The sequence below is a fragment of the Gouania willdenowi genome, chromosome 7 (genome assembly GCF_900634775.1).
Source record: "Gouania willdenowi chromosome 7, fGouWil2.1, whole genome shotgun sequence".
Classification (NCBI taxonomy): Eukaryota; Metazoa; Chordata; class Actinopteri; order Blenniiformes; family Gobiesocidae; genus Gouania; species Gouania willdenowi.
Genome location: NC_041050.1, coordinates 1,169,502 through 1,190,675, shown reverse-complemented (window position 1 = coordinate 1,190,675; position 21,174 = coordinate 1,169,502). Strand labels below are relative to the sequence as shown.

Sequence of the window (21,174 nt, the reverse complement as noted above, 5' to 3'; positions counted from 1 at the left end):
TATGTCGACTTGGAATTACATGTTGAGAAATGAATTATAGATATCTGTAATTAAAAGTATCGCTACTTTTCCTGCTGTAAAGTCAAAGTGTAATTTATGATTGAAACGTTGAGCAGCACCTTGAGGTGTTTCAAACAAGTCCCATCGTGTATTTTTTAAATTAAGCCCTGAAGAAGAAGATGTGGACGTGGAGGTGGAGAAGGAGGTGGAGGTGGAGGTGGAGGTGGAGGTGGAGGTGGAGGGGCTTTCAGAGAAAAACACGTTGTGTAATTATTACCTGGAACAGTTTCCTGCTCTGATATCTCAACACGTCTACACAGACTGTAGAGAAATCCCCTCATCCACTTTATACACACACACACACACACACACACACACACACACACACACACACACTCTTTGTTTCAACACCTATAATTTGTTTCCACATCTTTAATGTCTAAATCAAGGGTAGGCAACTATTATCACAGCAGGGCCAAAAAAATGTGTTGTTTGATCAGAGTCACATGATCAACATTGATGTCAGCATTAGAATAATGAGTGATCTGAGCATTAATACGGGAACGAAGTTTTTATAGTCGTTTTGTGTGTTTTTCTCTCATTCTGTGTATGTTCGTTGTTGTCTTGCTTGTTTTGAAGCATTTTGTGCATTTCAGTAGTCATTTTGTGTATTTTTCTTGTGAAATATATGTTTTTGGAGTCATATTGTGTATTTTTGTTGCCATTTAGTATTTTTTGTGTATTTCTGTTGTTGTTTTATTTGTTTGTTAGCATTGTGGGTTTGTGGAGTCATTCTTTGTGTTTTTCTTGTCTTTTTCCGTACTTTTGTTGTCAATTTCTGTAATTTTGTGTATATCTGTTGTGGTTTTGTTCATTTTTAAAGTAGTTTCATGTGTGTTTGGAGTATTTTCTGTGGAGGTGGAGCTTCAGATGATAAATAAACATTTCCATGTCTCTGTGTGTCTGTGCTCAGTGTGTGGATGCAGCTCAGTGGGTTCTCTACCTGAGGGATGTGACCCCTCTGGTCGATGTCTGTGTAAAGAGGAGTTTCAGGGACCGCGATGTGAACAGTGCAGGTCTGGGTTCCACTCCTACCCCGACTGTAGAGGTACACACACCACACACACACACACACACACACACACACACACACACGCACACACACACACACACATGCACACACACACACACACGCACCACACACCCACACACACACACACACACACGTGGGAGACTGAAGCTAATGATGTGCTGCACCAACCCGTGAGCTTTCAACACTTCTGATTATATGTCTGGACTGTTTCTAGACGAACGTCGACACGTTATTAAAGCTGAGCCTGTTTGGTTTTCAGGTTTGATTTAAATGAAAGTCAAAGGTTAAAAGGTTGAATGTATTCAGTGGAACTCACACAGAAAACAATCCAAACCAGGACACGTGCACAACCAACGTATATATATATATATGTATACACACGCACGCACACAGTCTCCATGGTAAATTCTATAATCTGAGGTTGGTTTATTGGAGAATAAGGGGATTAAAACATGGGATTAATTTAGTCTAGGAGTTCTCAACCTTCGGGTCAGGATCCCATTTGTGAGACACTGGGAGGGGGTCGCCAGATGCCCTCAAGAAACTCGATGTTTTTTTTGAACAATATGAGCCCATTTTTGCTTATTTTTACCCTTTTTCTACAACTCCACCAAACTCACCATATTTTAATCTATTTTCATCACTTTTTCTTGCCATATTTTTGCTCCTTTTCTCTCATTTCTGACACTTCTACATCACATTTTACTGACTTTTCAACACTTATAAACACTTTCCACCACTTTTCCACCTAAGGTCACAAATGTTGACCCATTATTGTCACTTTTAACATCTTTTCACCATATTTCATGATTATTTTGCCTATTTAACCACATTTAACATTTGTCATGCCCATTGTTTGCCATTTTAAACTGATTGTTCTTACTTTTTAAATGGCATTACCCCCACGCCCCAATTTCTGTCACTTTTAAGCCAATATTGACACTTTGAACCACTTTTTTTTGTCCAACTTTTCACCAATTTCTGTGGTTTTAAAAAAGTTCACCACCTTTTCCACCATTTTTGTTCACGTTTAACCCATTTTACTTCAGATTAAAACAAGTATGACTGTCTGTGGTTTGTGTTCATGAACATGTTTAATAGGTTTATTTTCTCTTCCTGTAGTGTGTTCCTGTGATCCTCGCACCTCATTGGACACCAGCTGCACGCCGTCAGGTCACTGTCACTGTCGGCCCAACTACAGCGGAGCGTCATGTGACCAGTGTGCCGTTGGTTACTACGGTTACCCGAGCTGCACACGTGAGTCGCCAGATATAAATTGCATCTGCGTGCGTGTTAGCGTGTGTGTTTATTAGCGCGTGTGTGTGTGTGTGTGTGTTCCAGCCTGTCAGTGCTCTACAGACGGTTCTCGCTACACCAGCTGTGATCAGGTGACTGGACAGTGTGTGTGTGTGCACGGCGTGGTGGGACTGAGGTGTGACACCTGTGCACACGGAGCCTATGGTTTCCCCAACTGTAGAGGTAAACGCACACACACAAACACACACACACACACACAGAATAAACACAGATTAACAAACAATAGGCATAAAAAATAGAAATGGTTGGACTTTAAATGTTTGTGTTTGTTGGAATGTGATTCTTGCTCCATCTACGCACACACACACACACACACACACACACACACACAGCTGATCGTCTGTGTGTTGTGTTCTAAAGCTGGAACGTGTCATCCTGCTGGTTCAGTGCAGCTCACAGCTCAGCCATCAGAGGTGAGTGTATTTCTCCTAATCTGAGAAAACTATTAATTTCCATATTCTTTTACCCTTCTGTTTGCACTTCCTCAGATAACGGATGTGTAAAGTGTGCGTGAGGCAACAACAATATGAAATATGAGTCTGCAGAGTCTTTTATTACCAATTTCTTTTTAATTTGGGGAAATTTTGTGAAGTAATTTGAGGAAAATTGCAGGATTTCCCAAAAATGTTGATTTTTGTCAACAATTTGCAAATAAAAATGACATAAGAACAGGAAAACAGAGCCGTGGGAACTAATTTGTAGTTTCATCTACAAATGAATTAGTTTAGTTTTTTACTTTTTTACCTGTGGGGCTGGATTTGGCCCTCGGGCCTTAATTCTGACACACGTGTCATAATGAGATGACAATATTAAATTATGTCTCCTGTAACCCAGCTTCCCACTGTGGGACAAATTAAACACTATCTTATATTTTGTTGTTTTTAGTAAAGTGAAGAAGAAAAGTCATCATTTTGATCCTAACGATGTATTTTCCCGTGGAAACACTGACTCAGGGTCAGTGTGAGTGTCGGCGCCACGTGGAGGGTTCTGCCTGTGATAAATGCAAACCTCTATACTGGAACCTGTCTCCAGACGCCCAGGACGGATGCTCCAGTAAGACACGCTACACATTCCCACGCACCTTGAACGCAGCACATGTGGCATATGAATTACAACCATGTGGTTTCTCCTGCAGACTGTGAATGCAACGTAGCGGGGACGGTGAGCAGAGTGGCCGAGTGTGAACAGGTGAGCACGTTTGAATGACAGTGATTTACACTGTGAATTCTGCTGTTGGATGTAATGGTTCAACTGGTGACCGTTACATCTGGTGACCGTTACAACTGGTGACCGTTACATCTGGTGACCGTTACATCTGGTGACCGTTACATCTGGTGACCGTTACAGCTGGTGACCGTTACAGCTGGTGACCGTTACAGCTGGTGACCGTTACAACTAGTGACCGTTACAGCTGGTGACCGTTACAGCTGGTGACCACATTTGGCCCCCGGGCCGCCAGTTACCCATGTCTGGCACACACAGTAAATCACACTGTTGAAGATGCACAAACCCTGAGAATAGAAGTTCTTTTAGGTCTTTTAGATAAATGATCTAAAAAATCTACTTGTAAAAACAGTGGAGGGTCTATTTAAAACACCGTCACAGGTGAATGAATCATATCTGACTATTATTTGTGGTTTTTGTGTGTGTTCTGTTTCCAGGAGAGCGGTCAGTGCTACTGTAAACCAAACGTGTGCAGTGGAACGTGTTCGACCTGTAAAGATGGATTCTATAACCTACAGGAGGAGAGTTTCATTGGATGCCAGGGTGAATGTTTCTCTGAGGGGTGGAGTTTGCATGTGCTCACTGTGGCTGCTGATGTAGATGTTTCTGTGTTTCTCAGGCTGTCAGTGTGACATCGGAGGCTCAGCGGGTCCGTCGTGTGGAGAGAGGAGTGGTCAGTGTCGCTGCAGACCCAACGTGGACGGACTCAAATGTGACCTGTGAGTTCATCCTCAGCAGCTGTTACTTTGGACCAGGGGTGGGGTCAATTACATTTTCAATTACCTGTGCCCATTTACGGTTGCAATAACCAGCATTTTTTCCAATTACAATTAAATTACTCTTAAATTTTAACACATAAGTATGATTTTATGATTGGAATTAGTCTCACATCTCAAAATATATGGTATCATTAGTTTTTATACATATATGTGTGTGTATATATATATATATGTATAAACAACATGGGAAAATGTACATTTCAGGAAAATTGTCTGTCCAACAAAGATTTTTCTTAATGGTTTTTATTTTTTGTATTTTTGTTGTTTTATAGATTTCTGGCTTTTTTTTGTCATCTTGTGTTTTTAGACTGATTTTGATTATTTTAGTTTGTATTTTAGTGTCATTTTGTGTTTACTTTGAGGGTCGCCAGTTGCACGTCTGCACTATACACTAAAAAAAATGACACTAACTTCATGTAATTGATGCAGTGTTTTTCCCCCCAATTATGTTTACTGTGAAGTTAAATTTAATTACAAATGGCAATAAAAAGTCTTGAATTTAATTTGACTAAAGCTGTAGGAACCCTATAAAACCAAATATCTATCATCTAATTTATTTCCTATCTATTGATTACCTTGTTAGGCTTCCTAGTCAATTAAAATATTGGTATTAATATTTTTGGTGTGGGCGTCTGAGCCTGAACCTAAATTTTCATGGCAATTGCAATTACAGAGTCAAATATCTGAACTCAATTACAATTTAATTACAATTATGAAAGCAATTTATTTTTTTAAAATTACCATTATAATTATTCTGCAGACCTCGTCCTCATCACTACTTTCCTGACCTTCATCACCTGAAGTTTGAGGTGGAGGAGGGAACCATGTTGGACGGGCGTCCCGTGCGCTTCGGCTACAAACAGCTGGAGTTTCCAAACTTCAGCTGGAGAGGTTACGCCCTCATGTCTCCTATTCAGGTAAAACAACGGCTCTGAGCTCAGTGTGAGTGCTCCTCAATGTTGGTCTGTGGCCCCTTCTGTTTACAGCCTGGGATTTCAACTGTAGTCCCTGAGGACTGCAGTTCTGCATGTTTCAGATCAGTGTCCTCACACAGCTCAGTGTTCACTCCTCACCGTGGGGAGTGAACAGGGAAACTATGCAGGACTGCAGCCCTCGAGGACCAGAGCTGCTGATATCTGATTTAAAGGAGTTTTATTTTGGGTCAAATTACTTCTCAGCACTTATTTCTTTATATTGGAGGCACGTATTTGTTTTTTGAAATTTTAGATTTTATTTTTATGTATGTATTTTATTTTTATTTTTTTTCAGGGGGAAATGAAGAATTTTTTTTTTTAATATAAATTAATTTCTATAATGATCTGACCTGTAATTTTTAATAAATTACAGATAGAAAGCAGGGAAGAGTCCTTCTAAATGGACTCTAGGATAATCCTTGTTTTTGCTCCAAAATCACACAAAGATACATTACAGTATTTTTAATTTAATTTAATTTTAAATTAAATGTATCTTTGTGTGTTAAATTACAGTATCTGTCTCAAAGATTAAAATAAAGTTGATTTTGTATCAGTTCGACAGTTTAACACAGACTGAGAGGAAACGTTGAACAAAAAGAGCCTGAAATCAACGTTTAGAGCCTTTAAAAAGTCAGAAAAATTATCTTCTTGTCTGGTTTTGACCTGATGAAATAAACTGTCCTGTTCTCCCTAACTCCTCTACCCTTTTATCTCCTCCCCCCTCTATTCACTCACATGTAACATGTTGAGTTGTTGTTAAAATATTGAGATGGTCGTTACTGAGCAGAAGTTTTTGCTGAGAAGTTCAAATCTAAAATAAATGTGCCGAGTCATGTTTTCATGTCTTACTGTTTGTTTTTCTTGCCTTTAAACTCCATTAGGGATGTCTGATGCTATTGGCTCACAGATATTAACCCCTCCCACATATATTGACATGGTAATGTAAGATCGCTACATGTTGATAATGGGTATTTTTGCTAATAATGCCGTGTTTTTCAACCTTGTGGTCGTGACCCCATGTGGGGCTGCCTGGAAATTAAATTGGGCCAGCGTAAAAAACATGATCAAAAAAGTTCTTTTAGAGGAAAATTTGTGATGTAAAATGGGATCACGACAAGAAAAAGGTTTGGAACCACTGCAATAATCAATGAGATAATGGAGATCCATGATGTGTGTAAAAACAGCCTACATATGTACGTATTAGTGTATTAAAGTATAAAGAAAAAGCTGACATCAGACGTCCCTAAAACTCTCTGTTTTCTCTTAAACCTCCTGTTCTTTGGTGATTTATCTTCTCATTTCTTTCTTCGTCTTTGATGTCGTCCATCTTTCATCCTTCACCTCTGCTCCCTCCCTCTCCTGTCCGTCCGCTGTCCTCCCCCCAGTCCAAGGTGTTGGTGTCGGTGTCGGTCGTCTCTCCTGATCTTTTCCATGTGGTGCTGCGTTATGCCAACTGGGGGGGGTCGGCCGTTGGAGGCCGTGTGTCGGTCGTAGAGGACGGATGTTGCTCCTTCTGTGGGAACTGTGAGTGGAAACGTTCCTATTTTCAATCTTTACCACCCTTTGTTTCCCTCAGACGTGGAATAAACTCCACACACAGTTTTTATAAATGAGGCCTAAAACCTTTGAAATGTCCTCATTAGTAGATATGTCTAATAAAACAAATATAAAATGCCTTTTAACAATAGGACTACTTTACACTTTTAGAGCCTGTGTTCCTCCATCTTGAAATCATGTGATTGATGATGTCACACGGCCTCACTGCCTGTAAACATCCCATTGTTTTCTATTGGAGTGAAACATTCAGCCTGATTTTTAGATCATTTAGCAGCTTTTTCAGTCAAAATAACAACTTGTGCTGTTTTTAGTTGCTTTAAGAAAACAGGAGAAGATGTCGATGTAAACCTCTTGTTTACAGAAAGATGATAAAAACAGTTGCGACCACAGGCGGCGACAGTCCCAACTCTGAGGTTTGGTTGTAGACAATGAAGCAGAGAGGAAGAGCTCTCCTAAGGGACCTTTACTTAGAGAGTAAATCACAAACTGTTGAAGACACACAAACCCTGAGGATAGAAGGACTTATGGGTGGAAGTCATGCAGCGTCCTCTTCACCTTTCCTCTCCTCTGGGATGGTCAGCGTCCTCAGTGCTGGTTGGTGGTTGGTGACGGCCTCTTCTTCCTCCTCACTCGTCGTTTCCTCTTCAGGGCCACGGATCAGATCAGTCATTGCAGAGATTTAAAACGTTTCGCTCCTAACTCTCTTCCCGTAGACGGCCGTGAAGCTTCATGTTTATGTGAGCGAGGCGAGCGACGTGTATCTGACTCGCTTCATCCTCAGATATGTAAACACTGAGGGCGTCACCTCCAACGGTAAAATAACAGCCTATCAGGGCGACTCCAGAGGTAGGTGTCACAGGAGCACACAGAGCCTATGTTTTTAAACTCCACCACTTTTACAGGCGTGTTTCAACGCATGGAAACAGTTTTATATGGAAAGTTATTTCAGCATAAATGTGATTTATGCCATTATTAAACTCTACTAGTGCTCATTATCATCTCTCCTGCTCTATTTCACCGATGCTAGATAGATAGAATGCTGAGCAGTGTTTTGTGTGACATCAGGTGATAAAATCTGAGGTTTGCAGTTGATTGGCCTGGTGTTTGAGCTTTTTACTGTAAACCTTTACTAGTAAAACTTTTTTGTTCACTGAAAATATCTCACTAGTTGTAATAGTAGATTTTTTTTAGAATGTATTATGCTGAAGAAATATGAGAGAAGTGTAGCTGTGTGGAGATGTGACAGTGACTGCGTTGCAGCTCACCTTATTTTTATGTAGTTTGACTTAATAATGCTACTTTTCATTCATGTTTTCTATTTTTTAATGTGGAGGAGAAAAACATTTGTTTTAAAATGTCTTGAATGTAACAAGAAAACACGTTATATCCCTTTATATGTGGGCGTGGCCATTTTGTAGATTTCAGCCAATCAGCGTTCACATATCGTGTGTGTATTTAGACTTTATGGAGGAATAACACGTGTGTCCATCCCAGCCTGTGATTGGCTGATCTGGTTAGATCTGTGAAGATAAGCAGGTCTGGTCCTGGTCAGTAGATGATGTAGATCACTGAGAATTCCAGGGGCCACAGTGGGGGACAGTCACTGCAGTGGTATCTGTGGCTACATTAATAGCTTACCACCACTAAGTGTGGAGTGAAAGAATAATGCCATAACTTTATTATTACTCTGAACTAATTTGTGTATTTTAAATTAAAAAAAAAACAACAATAAATTAAGTTTTAATTAATAAAAATGTTTGTGCATTTTTAAACAATAAATAATAATAATAATGAAAAATACAAAGCATTTTATTCTTAGTTTATTTGAAGAATCAGTCGACCGATTTTAAAACTAAAAGTTTAGAACATTAAAATGACTTCCATCCATTATGATTTAAGTGGTTTATATAGACTTCCCACATGAATCACTTCTGATTGGCTCATTTATCATCATGTCCCTCCCCCTGATATAGTTTTTTCCACTGAATGAATGAAATAAGTTTGGTTTGGACTAGTTTTAGTTTTTCGTGTCATTTTAATGTATTTTTTAATGTTTCTATTTGATAATGCTCTATTGTTGTTGTTGTGAAGGTTCTGAGCAGACCAAACACATCGTCTTTGCTCCCAGCGTGGAACCAACCTTCGTCAACGTTCCTCAGAACAACTTTGTGGAGCCGTTTGTTTTGAACCCTGGGAGCTGGACCGTGATCGTGGAGGCTGAGGGAATCCTGCTGGTGAGAGAGAGGCTCTCTGATTGGCTGACAGACAGAGGGGGCGGAGTCTGCAGCTGCTCACGCCCCCTCCCACTGTGTACTGTGTTCTCTACAGGATTACCTGGTTCTGCTGCCCAGTGCGTACTACGAGGCTCCCATTCTGCAGATTAAAGTGACTGAACCCTGTTTCTACAGCTCAGCAACACACACCCACAACAAGTGAGAGCACTGGATTATACTGGTTATACTGGTTATACTGGTTATACTGGTTATACTGGTTATACCGGTTTATACTAAATTATACTGAATTATACTGGTTTATTCTGGATTATACTGGTTATACTGGTTATTCTGGATTATATTGGTTAATAATGGTTTAACCAGTTTATATTGGTTTATACTGGTTTATACTAGATTATACTGGTTTATACTGGTAATACTGGATTATATTGGTTTTTACTGGTTTATACTAGATTATACTGGTTTATACTGGTTCAACCAGTTTATACTGGTTTATACTGGGTTATAACCCTAGGGAAATTGTTCATGAGGCTGAATGAAAGAAATTGTTCTTGTGGCGAGAGGTTTTGGTCCTGATGGACCGCAGCCTCTTACCAGAGGGGAGTCACAAACAGTCCATATGCAGGGTGGGAGGGGTCAGCCATGATCTTACCTGCACGCCTCAGGGTCCTGGAGGTGAACAGGATGTGGAGAGATGGTAGATTGCAGCCAATCACCTTTTCTGCAGAGAAAGTCACGCTGCAGCGTACCAGACTGTGATGGAGGAGGAGAGGATGGACTGATGATGGCAGTGTAGAAGTGCAGCATCATGGTCTTTGGCAGATTGAACTTCTTCGGCTGCTACAGGAAATAGATCTTCTGCTGACCTTTCTTGATATCCTGGGTGATGATGGTCTTTGGTCCTAAATCGTATATTTCTAGCTTTAAGGTTCAAACCACCATCTTTTCAATGTATGTTTCAAAAATAATATAATTCAATGAAAGAAAAAAAGGCAAGTGTACATAGTTTTATATATCAACACACATACCCACATACAACACATAAAAATTATATTTACAATAGTTAGATGGACTTACAGAAATTCCTGAGACAACCTGAGCATCTTTTTTCTGCTCATTCACCACTAAAACGTTTTATCTTCATTCTCAAAAGTTCAAAATATACAAAAGTTGATCCACTGGTTTTACTGGGAACACACCACTGACATCACACATATTAATGATCCACTGTTTGATTGCAGCTGTCTGCTGTATAAATATCTCTCTCTGGACTCCGCCCCCTCCGTCTCTGGCACTGAGGCGAGCTGCCATAACGACAACCACCTTCCACGCCCGTGTCCCACTGAGAAAGTGACCCCGAGACACCCCGACATGGCCGTGTGCAGCGGCTTTGACGTGAGTGTGTGTGTGTGTCACAATCATCGTGAGCTGGAGCTTTCATTTCTTCTTCTTCGTGCTTCAGATGAGCGTGGAGCTGCGCCTTCGTCTGTCGTCTCCTGGCGACTACGTTGTGGTGGTGGAATATTCCAGTGAAGAAGAAGTGCCTCAGACTCTGAGCGTGGCTGCTAACACGCCTGGAGCACGTGCACATGGACACACCGTCACACTGCTGCACTGTGTTTACAGGTGAGAACAAAAGACGTTCATTTCCATCTATATTTATATCCATGTCTGTGTTTGTTTGTTTTTATACATATAATCTAAAATGTAACCTTTATTGAAAAAGTAGAAAATTGCAACTAATCTTCAAAACTCATTATTGTGACTTTTCATCCCGTCATTATGACTTTTAATTTTGTCATTGGAACTTATCTTGTAATTGTGACTTTTTATCTCATCATTATGACTTTCTATCATTTGCACGACCCTCATTGCTACAAAATTTCAAGAAAATGCCTAAAAAACCTTTATTGAAAAAGGCAAAAATTAGTCTTCGTAACTCATAAAGATAAGATAAAATGTGCAATAACATATTTTAGAAAAGTATTAATAAAGTTTTCTGATTGCGAAGGAAAAATAATTTTTCTATTTTTCATTTTCTATGTTCAGGATACTTGACACTGTCTTTGTGTCTGTGTGTCCAGCTTCCTGTGTAGAGCCGTCGTCATTGACGACCAGAACAGGAAGGCCGTCTTCTCTCTTCCCTCCAACGCAGAGATCCAGCTCACCTCAGACAGAGCCAGCTACTTCCTGGTGAGAGTCATGTGACCAGACTTCAACAAATCTGTGTGCGATGCTTCGTCTGAAACGATAAGTTAAAACTTCAGTGGCTGATACCTGATTAAAGTCAATAATAATGAGAAATAAATCCATTATAAGCTATAAATATAGTTTTTGAGTAGTAATTATTTTAAGGGACTTTTCTTAGTTACAGACGTATAAAGAATAGATCTGTAACAGTATTGCTGCTGTTTTATGTCCTTTAGGTGTTTTTGTTGTTTTATGTATTTGTGGAGATGAGATAAAAGACAAGAATTACAATCAGTAATGTTTCTGAAACATTGACAGTCTGTTTCATATTTAACGGTGTTTTTCCAGGTGAGGGAGAAGGAAACTATAAGATGAATCTTTGTGTTCCGCATATTACAGACGATAAATGTTCTTCTTCCTCTGAGACTGAAGGACCTCCATACAGAGACCAGTCCTTATGTTTGTTAGATTGCTGGCTGAGCAGGGTCAAAGGTTAAAGGGGCGGGGCTATGTTATGAGTGGAGTCATCGGGCCAATAAAAAACCAATCAACGGGTTGTTGGACCTCTACCTTTGGTACCTTCTCGTCCTGACGCTGCGTGTTGTCTGTTTCCTGCAGCACAAAGTGTACCTGGTCCCCAGAGACCAGTTCACCATGGAGCATGTGGAGCCCAGAGTTCACTGCATCAGCACCCACGGACAGTTCTCACCTGACAGGTAGAAACACATCAGTTAAGTCCCATTCAGACCTCCATCCTAACCCGTCTTCTGTTCTTCTTCTTCAGCTCCTCCTGCGTTCCCTCACGCTTCCAGACTCCGTCAGACTCTCTGGTTCTAAAGGAGGGTCAGAGGTCGTCGGTCCAGGAGCCAATCCTGGCCTCGCCCGCTGCAGCCCCCCCTCTGTTCTCCTACCTGGGAGACGAGCCGGTCTGGAGTTTAACGGAGAGACCCCCGTTTGGGGCGGACAACAGTGGACACGTCAGACTGGACTCACTACAGGTACAAAACTACTGGGTCTGATTTATCGTTAACATCCACTGATAATACACATTTCATATTAATGACAAACTAATGTGTAAGATATACTCCAAACTACACCATCATGACTTTTTATCTCATTATTATTATTTTTTTATCTCCTCATTGTGACTTTTTATCTCATTTTTATGGCTTTATTTCATTATTATGACTTTTTATCTCATTATTATGACTTTTTATTTCATTATTATGACTTTTTATCTCATCATTATGACTTTTCATCTCATTATTATGACTTTTTATTTAATTATTATGACTTTTTATCTCATTTTTATGGCTTTATTTCATTATTATGACTTTTTATCTCATTATTATGACTTTTTATTTCATTATTATGACTTTTTATCTCATCATTATGACTTTTTATCTCATTATTATGACTTTTCATCTCATCATTATGGTTTTCTGTGGATGATTTTTTTGTTTGTCCACCTGTGATAAACATGTCTTCATTAAAGTTCTCATCTCTTCTTTTCTTTGCTATTGTTTTACCCAGAATGCAGTGGTGTACTCTGCCCGCGTCCATGCCTTGGGTCGTTACGTCTTCATCCTGCACTATCACCAACCTCTTCACTACACCTACCCCGTGCAGGTCTACGTCAATGGAGGACGGATCTGGCAAGGTGCGTCTGTGAGGAGGAGTTTAGTTTATAATAATAATATAATATGTGTAGTTTGTGTGAGGGATGAAGATGTTAAAGATCTTCTCTGTGCTCCAGGACACACCAACGCCTCCTTCTGTCCTCACGCCTACGGCTGCCGTAACGTCCTGGTCTCTGAGAACCAGATCATCCTGGATGTGACCGATCACGAGCTCTTCCTCACCGTGCAGATTCCTGCTGAGAGGACTCTGTGGGTGGTACGTTTGATTTATTCATCCAACAACAGATGTTGGTCTGTTTCATCCCTCCATTATCCAGCCATTAATCATCCAACCACTTGTATTCTAGCCCCATAATATGTGTGTGTGTGTGCGTGTCCTGAAGAATCTGGTTTTGATCATTAAACATAAACTCTCTCCAAACACTGGAGTCAGTGACTAAATGAGCTCAGATCATGTTTCCACCCATTCGTCCTGTGGTATGTCTAATACTGTATTATTGCTATTCATATCTTCCAATATCTGGTAAAAATGACCTTATTGTCTGATTTTAATTTTATTATAAAAGCTTCAATGGGTGATGGTTCCATGACTCTCTCCCAGTCTTTATGTTTTTCCATCTTTATGAAGTTATAGATGAATAAGTCCATATTCTGAACATGTTCTAAAACCTATGATCTTTTCATCTTTTGATGAATCATCGTTGCTTCTGATTTTGTTGTGAATCCTGGACTTTGCGTTTCTCTCCAGGATTATGTTCTGGTGGTTCCTGAGAGAAGCTACAGCTCCAGTTATCTGAGCGAGGAACCTCTGGACAAATCCTACGACTTCATCAGCAGCTGTGGACAAAACAGCTTCCACATCAAGTCAGTGTTTTAGAAGTCAGACGTTTGTTTCCCATCAGTGAGTCCTGTTCGTAACTCGTTTCCTCTTCCTCTTCCTCCTCTGTTTCCAGCCCTTCCTCAGCCTCTCCGTTCTGCCTGAGCTCGGCCGTCTCCCTCTCCTCGTTCTTCAACAACGGGGCGCTGCCGTGCGACTGCCACGAGGTGGGGGCGGAGGGCGACTCCTGCGAGCCGTTCGGAGGGCAGTGCCACTGCAGGCCAAACGTGATTGGACGGGACTGCTCCATGTGTGCCACGGGATTCTGGGGGTTCCCCAACTGTAGGCGTGAGTGTCCGACACAGAAAGTTGCACACTCAGCAAATCAGCTCACTGCCAAATTTAATATTAAAGTGTAATTCAGTTGAGCTTGACTCAGTACTGGAGGGCTACAGTCCTGCATGTTTTAGATCACTTGTGTCAAACTCAAGGCCCGGGGGCCAATTCCAGGCCTTTGGAGCATCATATTTGGCCCACAGGACAGAATCAATGTGTAAAAGAATAAGTGTGTAAAATGTAATGGATCAACTAATTCCATTTTACCTCAAAATACACAAATTCAGTGAATCTTTACAATATTTGCAAAGGTTTCACATGTTTATGTCACATGTTTAACAGTCATTTTTAAAAGCAAATTCTTGAAAGAACTCTTAAAAAAAAAGAAATCAAGATTCTAGTACATGTAAGAACAGTTCAAAATATGCAGAAACATTACATAAAAAGGTACATGAATACACATTTTTATTACATCAACAAATAAATAAAATTAAAAAAACATGATATATATGATTTTAAAGCATTTTTAGATATGGGTAAAGTTGACATGTCTTTCAGGTTTCTAAGCAATTTATTCCATAAGTAAAATATCTCTTAAGAAGGCAGACATTTGTAAATATAAGATGAATAATCTCAATTAGCCAGTTAAAATAATATTCTTTATAAATATTAGTACGTTTTAATGCATGTTAGTTTCAATGAGGGGTCATGATAAGGTGTTTATCACTGATACTGGTGATCTAGGGACACCTTAAAACAAGGTGAGCAACTGTTCTGAGCAACTTAAATCAGATTTATTGGTTGTGGACCAGATTACTGAACAGTCCTCAGACAGCTCAAGAGATTGGACCACGTGCTTAAAAGTTGGCGGGAGAATAAAAGAGGCGTGTCTTTGAATCACTGTAACGTTAGTTGCTATTTTCTTCATGACATTTGGTATGATTGGGGACCATGATAGACGCTGATCCACTGTGACTGTATTATTACAAACTATGGCTGTGTGAGCCATAATAATAATATTAATAATAATAATGTGTGGTCTCTCCAGCGTGTAGCTGTGGGTCCAGACTGTGTGAACCAGTGACAGGTGACTGTATCTGTCCTCCGAGGACGCTCCGCCCTGAGTGCACGGAGTGTGAACCTCAGACGTTTGGCTGCCATCCTGTCGTAGGATGTGAAGTTTGTAACTGTTCCAGACCTGGAGTAGAGACCCCCGACATCAGCTGTGACACGCTCAGTGGACAGTGCAGGTACTGCAGCACAACAGAGAAAAACACATCATCACTACTAATAATAATACAGCCAATAATAATAATAATAATAACGAAGAACCAGAACACACACACACACACACACACACACTGGAATGTGGTGATCAGTCAGCAGCTGTAACCAATCAATTATGATTGATTGATGACATCATGAATATCTCAAACGTGTTGGTTCCAGGTGTAAGGACAACGTGGTCGGCCGTCAGTGTGACCGCTGTGCTCCTGGTTTCTATGGTTACCCAAACTGTAGACCATGTGACTGCAATGAGGCGGGAACAGAGGAGGAAGTGTGTGATTCCTTCACTGGACAGTGTCTGTGCAAGGTGAACACACACACACACACACACACACACACACACTCATGGCATTAAAAAAAAACACACACAAAAACATTAACGCCCCCCCCCACAGGAGAACGTTCAGGGTTCTCGCTGTGATCAGTGCAGAGTGGGAACATTCCACTTGGACCCCACCAACCCTAAAGGATGCACCAGCTGTTTCTGCTTCGGGGCCACAAACCGCTGCCAGAGCTCTGACAAACGACGGACTGAGGTAGTACGCTACCTAAGCTAACGCTAACATTTCATCAGCTTCATTCTTTACAAACCTGTGTTTGTTGTTTTGACAGATCATGAACATGGAGGGCTGGGTGCTGCTGGGTGCAGACAGACAGGAAGTCCCTGTGGTGGTGTATCCTGGTCAGGACCTGGTGGAGGCCGACCTCAGCGACGTTCCAGACGTCTACCAGGACCTGCACTGGCACGCACCCAGAACCTACCTGGGAGACAAGGTAAGGTAGGAGGAGATGAGAAGGTGTATTACTGCTGATTCAGTGTGTACTGTGCTTCCTGTTCCCGTTTCCTTACATAAACTCTAATATTCACACACTAAGCCAGAGGTTCAGTCTTTTTTGGGTCATGACCCCATTTTGATACCACAAATTCCTGTTTTGAATTAGTTTTTATCATGTTTATTAAAGTGCATTAGAAATACAGAGGACATTTTTATACTGTATTTTATTTGAAGTAGAATAATATTGAGACATTTTAAGTATATTTTATTTTTTTAACAAATTACTAGACATTTAAGGCGACCCCATTTTATTTCCAGGCGACCTCACATGGGGTCATGACCCCATGGTTGACAAACACTGCCCTATGCTATGATGATCACATATAATGGAATATTACCTGAGAATAAGAAGATCTGTTGAAAAGAATGAGAAAAAATTACTCTAAACATTGTTTATGATTTTTATTATTATTATTTAAAAATGTTATTATTATTAATAATAATCGTTTGTTTTATTTATTGTTTATTTTATTATTATTATGTATTCATGTATTTGTTATGATTATTATTTATCTGTTAAATTAAATATACACGTGTGTGTGTGTGTCTCTGTGTGTGTGTGTGTGTCTTTGTGTGTGTGTGTGTGTGTGTGCGTCTCTGTGTGTGTGTGTGTGTCTTTGTGTGTGTGTGTGTGTGTGTGCGTGTGTGTGTGTGTGTGTGTGCGTGCGTCTTTGTGTGTGTGTGTGTCTTTGTGTGTGTGTGTGTGTGTGTGTGTGTGTCTGTGTGTGTGCGTCTGTGTGCGTGTGTCTTTGTGTGTGTGCGTCTTTGTGTGTGTGTGTGCGTGCGTCTTTGTGTGTGTGTGTGTGTGTCTTTGTGTGTGTGTGTGCGTGCGTCTTTGTGTGTGTGTGTGTGTGTCTTTGTGTGTGTGCGTCTTTGTGTGTGTGTGTGCGTGCGTCTTTGTGTGTGTGTGTGTGTGTGTCTTTGTGTGTGTGTGTGTGTGTGTCTTTGTGTGTGTGCGTCTTTGTGTGTGTGTGTGTGCGTCCGTCTTTGTGTGCGTGTGTGTGTGTGTGCGTCTCTGTGTGTGTGTGTGTGTGTGTGTGTGTGTGTGTGTGTGTGTGTGTGTCTGTGTGTGTGTCCGTCTTTGTGTGCGTGTGTGTGTGTGTGCGTCTCTGTGTGTGTGTGTGTGTGTGTGTGTGTGTGTGTGTGTGTGTGTGTGTGTGTGTGTGTGTGTGTGTGTGTGTGTGTGTGTGTGTGTGTGTGTGTGTGTGTGTGTGTCCTCAGGTCTCTTCCTATGGAGGTCACCTCAGGTATCGTCTCCACACTCAGACGATGAGAGGAGACGTGTTGTCTCTTCCTGCTGAAGCCTCCAGGCCTGATATCATCCTCAAGGTATGGACACACACGTAAAACACACACACACACACACACACACACACACACACACACACACACACACACACACACACACGCGCACACACACACACTCAGCACAAACAGGCTCAGAGCCAAACTAAAGGAAAGATCAGAGCAGATGTAAAAACCAAGATGTTTAAAGGTGAATGTTTCTCTGTGGGAGGTTCTTTCTGCTGTAGATAAATTCTGAATTTCTTCAGTGACAGTTATAATGATGTATCATGGATTCATTTTCCTGTGATATATTGATTATTGCGAGGTACGTGGCGATACCCAGCCCTATCATTCAGTATGCTTTATGTACGTCTGCTATATGTTGTTACCTCTAAAAATTCCTGGGAACCCATTGAATTTTTTTCTAGATCTGCTTCTACGTACGATGACAACAAAACGTCACAAACCTCCATTCTCAGCCAATAGAAACATTAGGTTGTAGTAACGGGGTTTCAACCCATAGAGGGCAGTCACTCTGACATTTATACAACAAATATGAAGAGTTTGACAAGAATCAATCAACAACATGACTTCATACCAAATATATTTGTTTTCTTTCAAACTAATTCTAATTAAATTAAATTTCATTTCATTTGATTTATTATTATTTTATATATTTAATTAAAATTTAGAGAAATGTTCAATCACTATTATAAAAGAATACTTTTCCTGTTGTGTGTTAATGTTTTGTGTGTTTTGTGTGGCTGTGTGAGGCAGGAGAGGGACTGAGGAGAGAAATGAGCTTCTGCTCATGATAATCTGACACATTTACATATTTTATAAACATGAATGTGTATATCAGTGTATCCCTGTGTGTGTGTGTGTGTGTGTGCAGACGAGCCTAATGTGTGTGTGTGTGTGTGTCCTGCAGGGGAACCAGATGACCCTGGTGTTTATGGAGAGGGAATACTCGTTGCCTGAAGAGCCTCATCTGGGAATAGTTCACATAGTGGAGGTAACACAGATTTATGTCCCACCATCACTGACCAGTATCAACATGTCAACATTCCAAAAAAAAATCTACTTTAAACTCATCTGAACTTAACATCAAGCCCCGCCCATTTCCACTGATCTAACCATTGCTGAGTCATTTCAACACATTCTCAGGACATCCCACGCACTTCGGTCTCAAAAAATTCAGAATTTTTTACCAATTGTTTATGATTATTCAGTAGTCTCATGATTTTGGCTCGTCCTCATTTTCATCTACCAATATCTCAGGAACTCCATCACATAGAAAGGTAAATATGGTGCAGCTCCACCTACTCTCTCAGAATATAGAAAAACATCTGAAATGTTGAGTCAAACACCTGAGAATCAATTTTAATTATTTGCTTAATTTGATGTCCCGCCCTTTCACACCCACCACCCTCAAAACTAGCCCCTGATTGGACGCAATCCCTTTGGAATAATTTCAGTCTTCGAGTAGATTTTTGTCTCTTTTTTAAATTTTTGAGAAAAATGTTTCTTTGTGTTGGTATGATTTCTAATTAATTAGTTTTTAAAGAATAGAAACAACCAGACGAGGACCTGAACCAGTGGATTAAACCAGGATGATTAAAGTATGAGAACCAGTACCAGCCTCCATGTTCCCAGCACACACACACACACACACACACACACACAGTCTCAGTGTGACCACCTGACCAGTGACCACTTCCTGCTCCTCAGGGGAGTTTCCGTCACGCTCAGACGGGTAACTCCGTGTCCCGGGAGGAGCTGATGATGGTTCTGGTGGGACTGGAGTCTCTACAGATCAGAGCGCTTCACTCCCAGTCCTCCCACTCCGTGTCGCTGCGCGGCGCCGTGCTGGAAGGAGCCGAGAACCTGCAAACCGGTCGACACGCAAACAACGTGGAGATCTGCACGTGTCCCTCCAACTACCTGGGAGACTCGTGTCAGGTGAGGAGCGCAACTGTCAAAATAAAAGTAGCATTTTTTATTTTTTATTATTATTTTACTTTATTTATTTTATTCATATTTTATAATCTTTACATTATTATTTGTCATATTTTGGTAATCAGAACTACATTTTGTTGTCGTTCAGTAAAATAAATCAAACGTATTATATATTTATTATAATTATTTTTTATAAATATATTACATTTATTATAAAATGTATAAACCCCTGTTTAACCTTTATTTGCCTAATTTAATTTTTATTAACCTTTTAATTTATTTAGTTAATTTAGAAAATGAATCCTAGAAACAATATGAAGAACGTTGTAGTTTGAGGTTTGTTTGTTAATAACGTGTTGTTTTATTCCTGTGTGTCAGAAATGTTCTCCTGGATTCTACAGAGACACAGTTGGTCTGTTCCTGGGAAAATGTGTTCCATGTAACTGTAACGGTCACTCAGACCAGTGTGTGGACGGATCAGGAAGGTGTCTGGTGAGTTCAGAGGCCACGCCCACTCCGGTTGGACTTTATAATAACTGTGTGTGTGTGTGTAGGACTGCCAACACAACACAGCAGGAGAACACTGTGAGAAGTGTCAGGGAGGATTCCTCACCAACAACACGTTGGATGGACAGGCTGTGTCGTGCTCCAGTTGTCCTTGTCCTCTCAGAGCTCCATCCAACAAGTCAGTACACACACAAATAAACTGATTTATATAAACACTTAATCAAAGGGCAGCGACGCTCGCTGTGTAACAAAGAGCTGAGATGTTACATTTTTATGTAATTTGGGGAAGATTTTGTGGAACAATTTGAAGAAAATTGCAGGATTTGGGAATAATTTAGTTAACAATTTCAGATGTGATCAATTTCTGTAATGTGATGTAAGCGTGGGAAAAATGTGAGCCCTGGTAATATTGTGGACTTTCATTGACTTCCTCGTCTTGTTCTTGTGCTTGAAGATGTTTCATTTGTTTTATTGGCATCGTCTTCCTACAGCCTGCTTTCCTTTCAGCGAGTCTCACTGTGTGTGTGTGTGTGTGTGTGTGTGCATGTGCATGTGCGTGTGTGTAGTTTTGCAGAGGGTTGTGTGCAGAGGAGTGACAGGATGCAGTGTCTGTGCATGCCGGGCTACGCTGGACCAAACTGTGAAAGGTAAAAACACACGAGGAAACGAACACGACTGACTTATGGATAGAGAGAATGAGATGTATGATTAGACAAAATCAAACCACATATTCAGACTCGGGCGGAGCAGACCTTTCCGCTGACACCTCATTTGGCCCGATCCGAGCACCTTTGGAAAACCAATGGGAGAAGCAGTATCGATGCTTTAGCCACTTTCATACCGCTCTCTCCCATACGGTTACACGGAGGCGGTGCCCTTCTCACACATGGGCGTGGTTCCAGTGCCTTTGACACGCCCCCAGTGTTTCAGAGCAGAGAAAAGTGCTTGTTTTACCATTGGCTCAGTGATCAATGACATGTTTCTGTGACAAACACATTTATTTCTGCTTTACACGAACTTTAACTGTTTTTAAGTTGTCATTTACATGAACAAAATAAATAAATCAATAATAAAATACCCCTAGGGGTACACGTACCCCTATTTGAGAAACACTGGTTTATTTGCTACGTTGTGCTC

General features: G+C 40.7%; 1 protein-coding gene across 2 annotated transcripts in view; it reads left to right on the top strand.

Moving 5' to 3' along the window:
• The window catches only part of lama5 (laminin, alpha 5), a 97,508-nt gene that overhangs the window by 54,345 nt on the left and 21,989 nt on the right, over positions 1-21,174 (top strand). The window contains exons 14-44 of one of the 2 annotated variants that reach the window (XM_028451897.1): positions 974-1,108; positions 2,216-2,350; positions 2,435-2,572; positions 2,771-2,823; positions 3,364-3,463; positions 3,546-3,598; positions 4,072-4,177; positions 4,254-4,353; positions 5,174-5,330; positions 7,658-7,790; positions 9,036-9,178; positions 9,273-9,376; positions 10,420-10,573; positions 10,641-10,804; positions 11,263-11,371; positions 11,987-12,084; positions 12,153-12,366; positions 12,902-13,028; positions 13,125-13,264; positions 13,757-13,872; positions 13,962-14,173; positions 15,210-15,411; positions 15,611-15,755; positions 15,844-15,984; positions 16,061-16,222; positions 17,506-17,613; positions 18,503-18,586; positions 19,303-19,533; positions 19,909-20,022; positions 20,085-20,215; positions 20,604-20,684. In XM_028451897.1, the coding sequence (XP_028307698.1) occupies positions 974-1,108; positions 2,216-2,350; positions 2,435-2,572; positions 2,771-2,823; positions 3,364-3,463; positions 3,546-3,598; positions 4,072-4,177; positions 4,254-4,353; positions 5,174-5,330; positions 7,658-7,790; positions 9,036-9,178; positions 9,273-9,376; positions 10,420-10,573; positions 10,641-10,804; positions 11,263-11,371; positions 11,987-12,084; positions 12,153-12,366; positions 12,902-13,028; positions 13,125-13,264; positions 13,757-13,872; positions 13,962-14,173; positions 15,210-15,411; positions 15,611-15,755; positions 15,844-15,984; positions 16,061-16,222; positions 17,506-17,613; positions 18,503-18,586; positions 19,303-19,533; positions 19,909-20,022; positions 20,085-20,215; positions 20,604-20,684 (4,090 nt within the window). Of the gene's footprint in view, positions 1-973; positions 1,109-2,215; positions 2,351-2,434; positions 2,573-2,770; positions 2,824-3,363; positions 3,464-3,545; positions 3,599-4,071; positions 4,178-4,253; positions 4,354-5,173; positions 5,331-6,772; positions 6,912-7,657; positions 7,791-9,035; positions 9,179-9,272; positions 9,377-10,419; positions 10,574-10,640; positions 10,805-11,262; positions 11,372-11,986; positions 12,085-12,152; positions 12,367-12,901; positions 13,029-13,124; positions 13,265-13,756; positions 13,873-13,961; positions 14,174-15,209; positions 15,412-15,610; positions 15,756-15,843; positions 15,985-16,060; positions 16,223-17,505; positions 17,614-18,502; positions 18,587-19,302; positions 19,534-19,908; positions 20,023-20,084; positions 20,216-20,603; positions 20,685-21,174 lie in introns of both variants that reach the window. The other variant, XM_028451896.1, reaches the window with a different exon arrangement.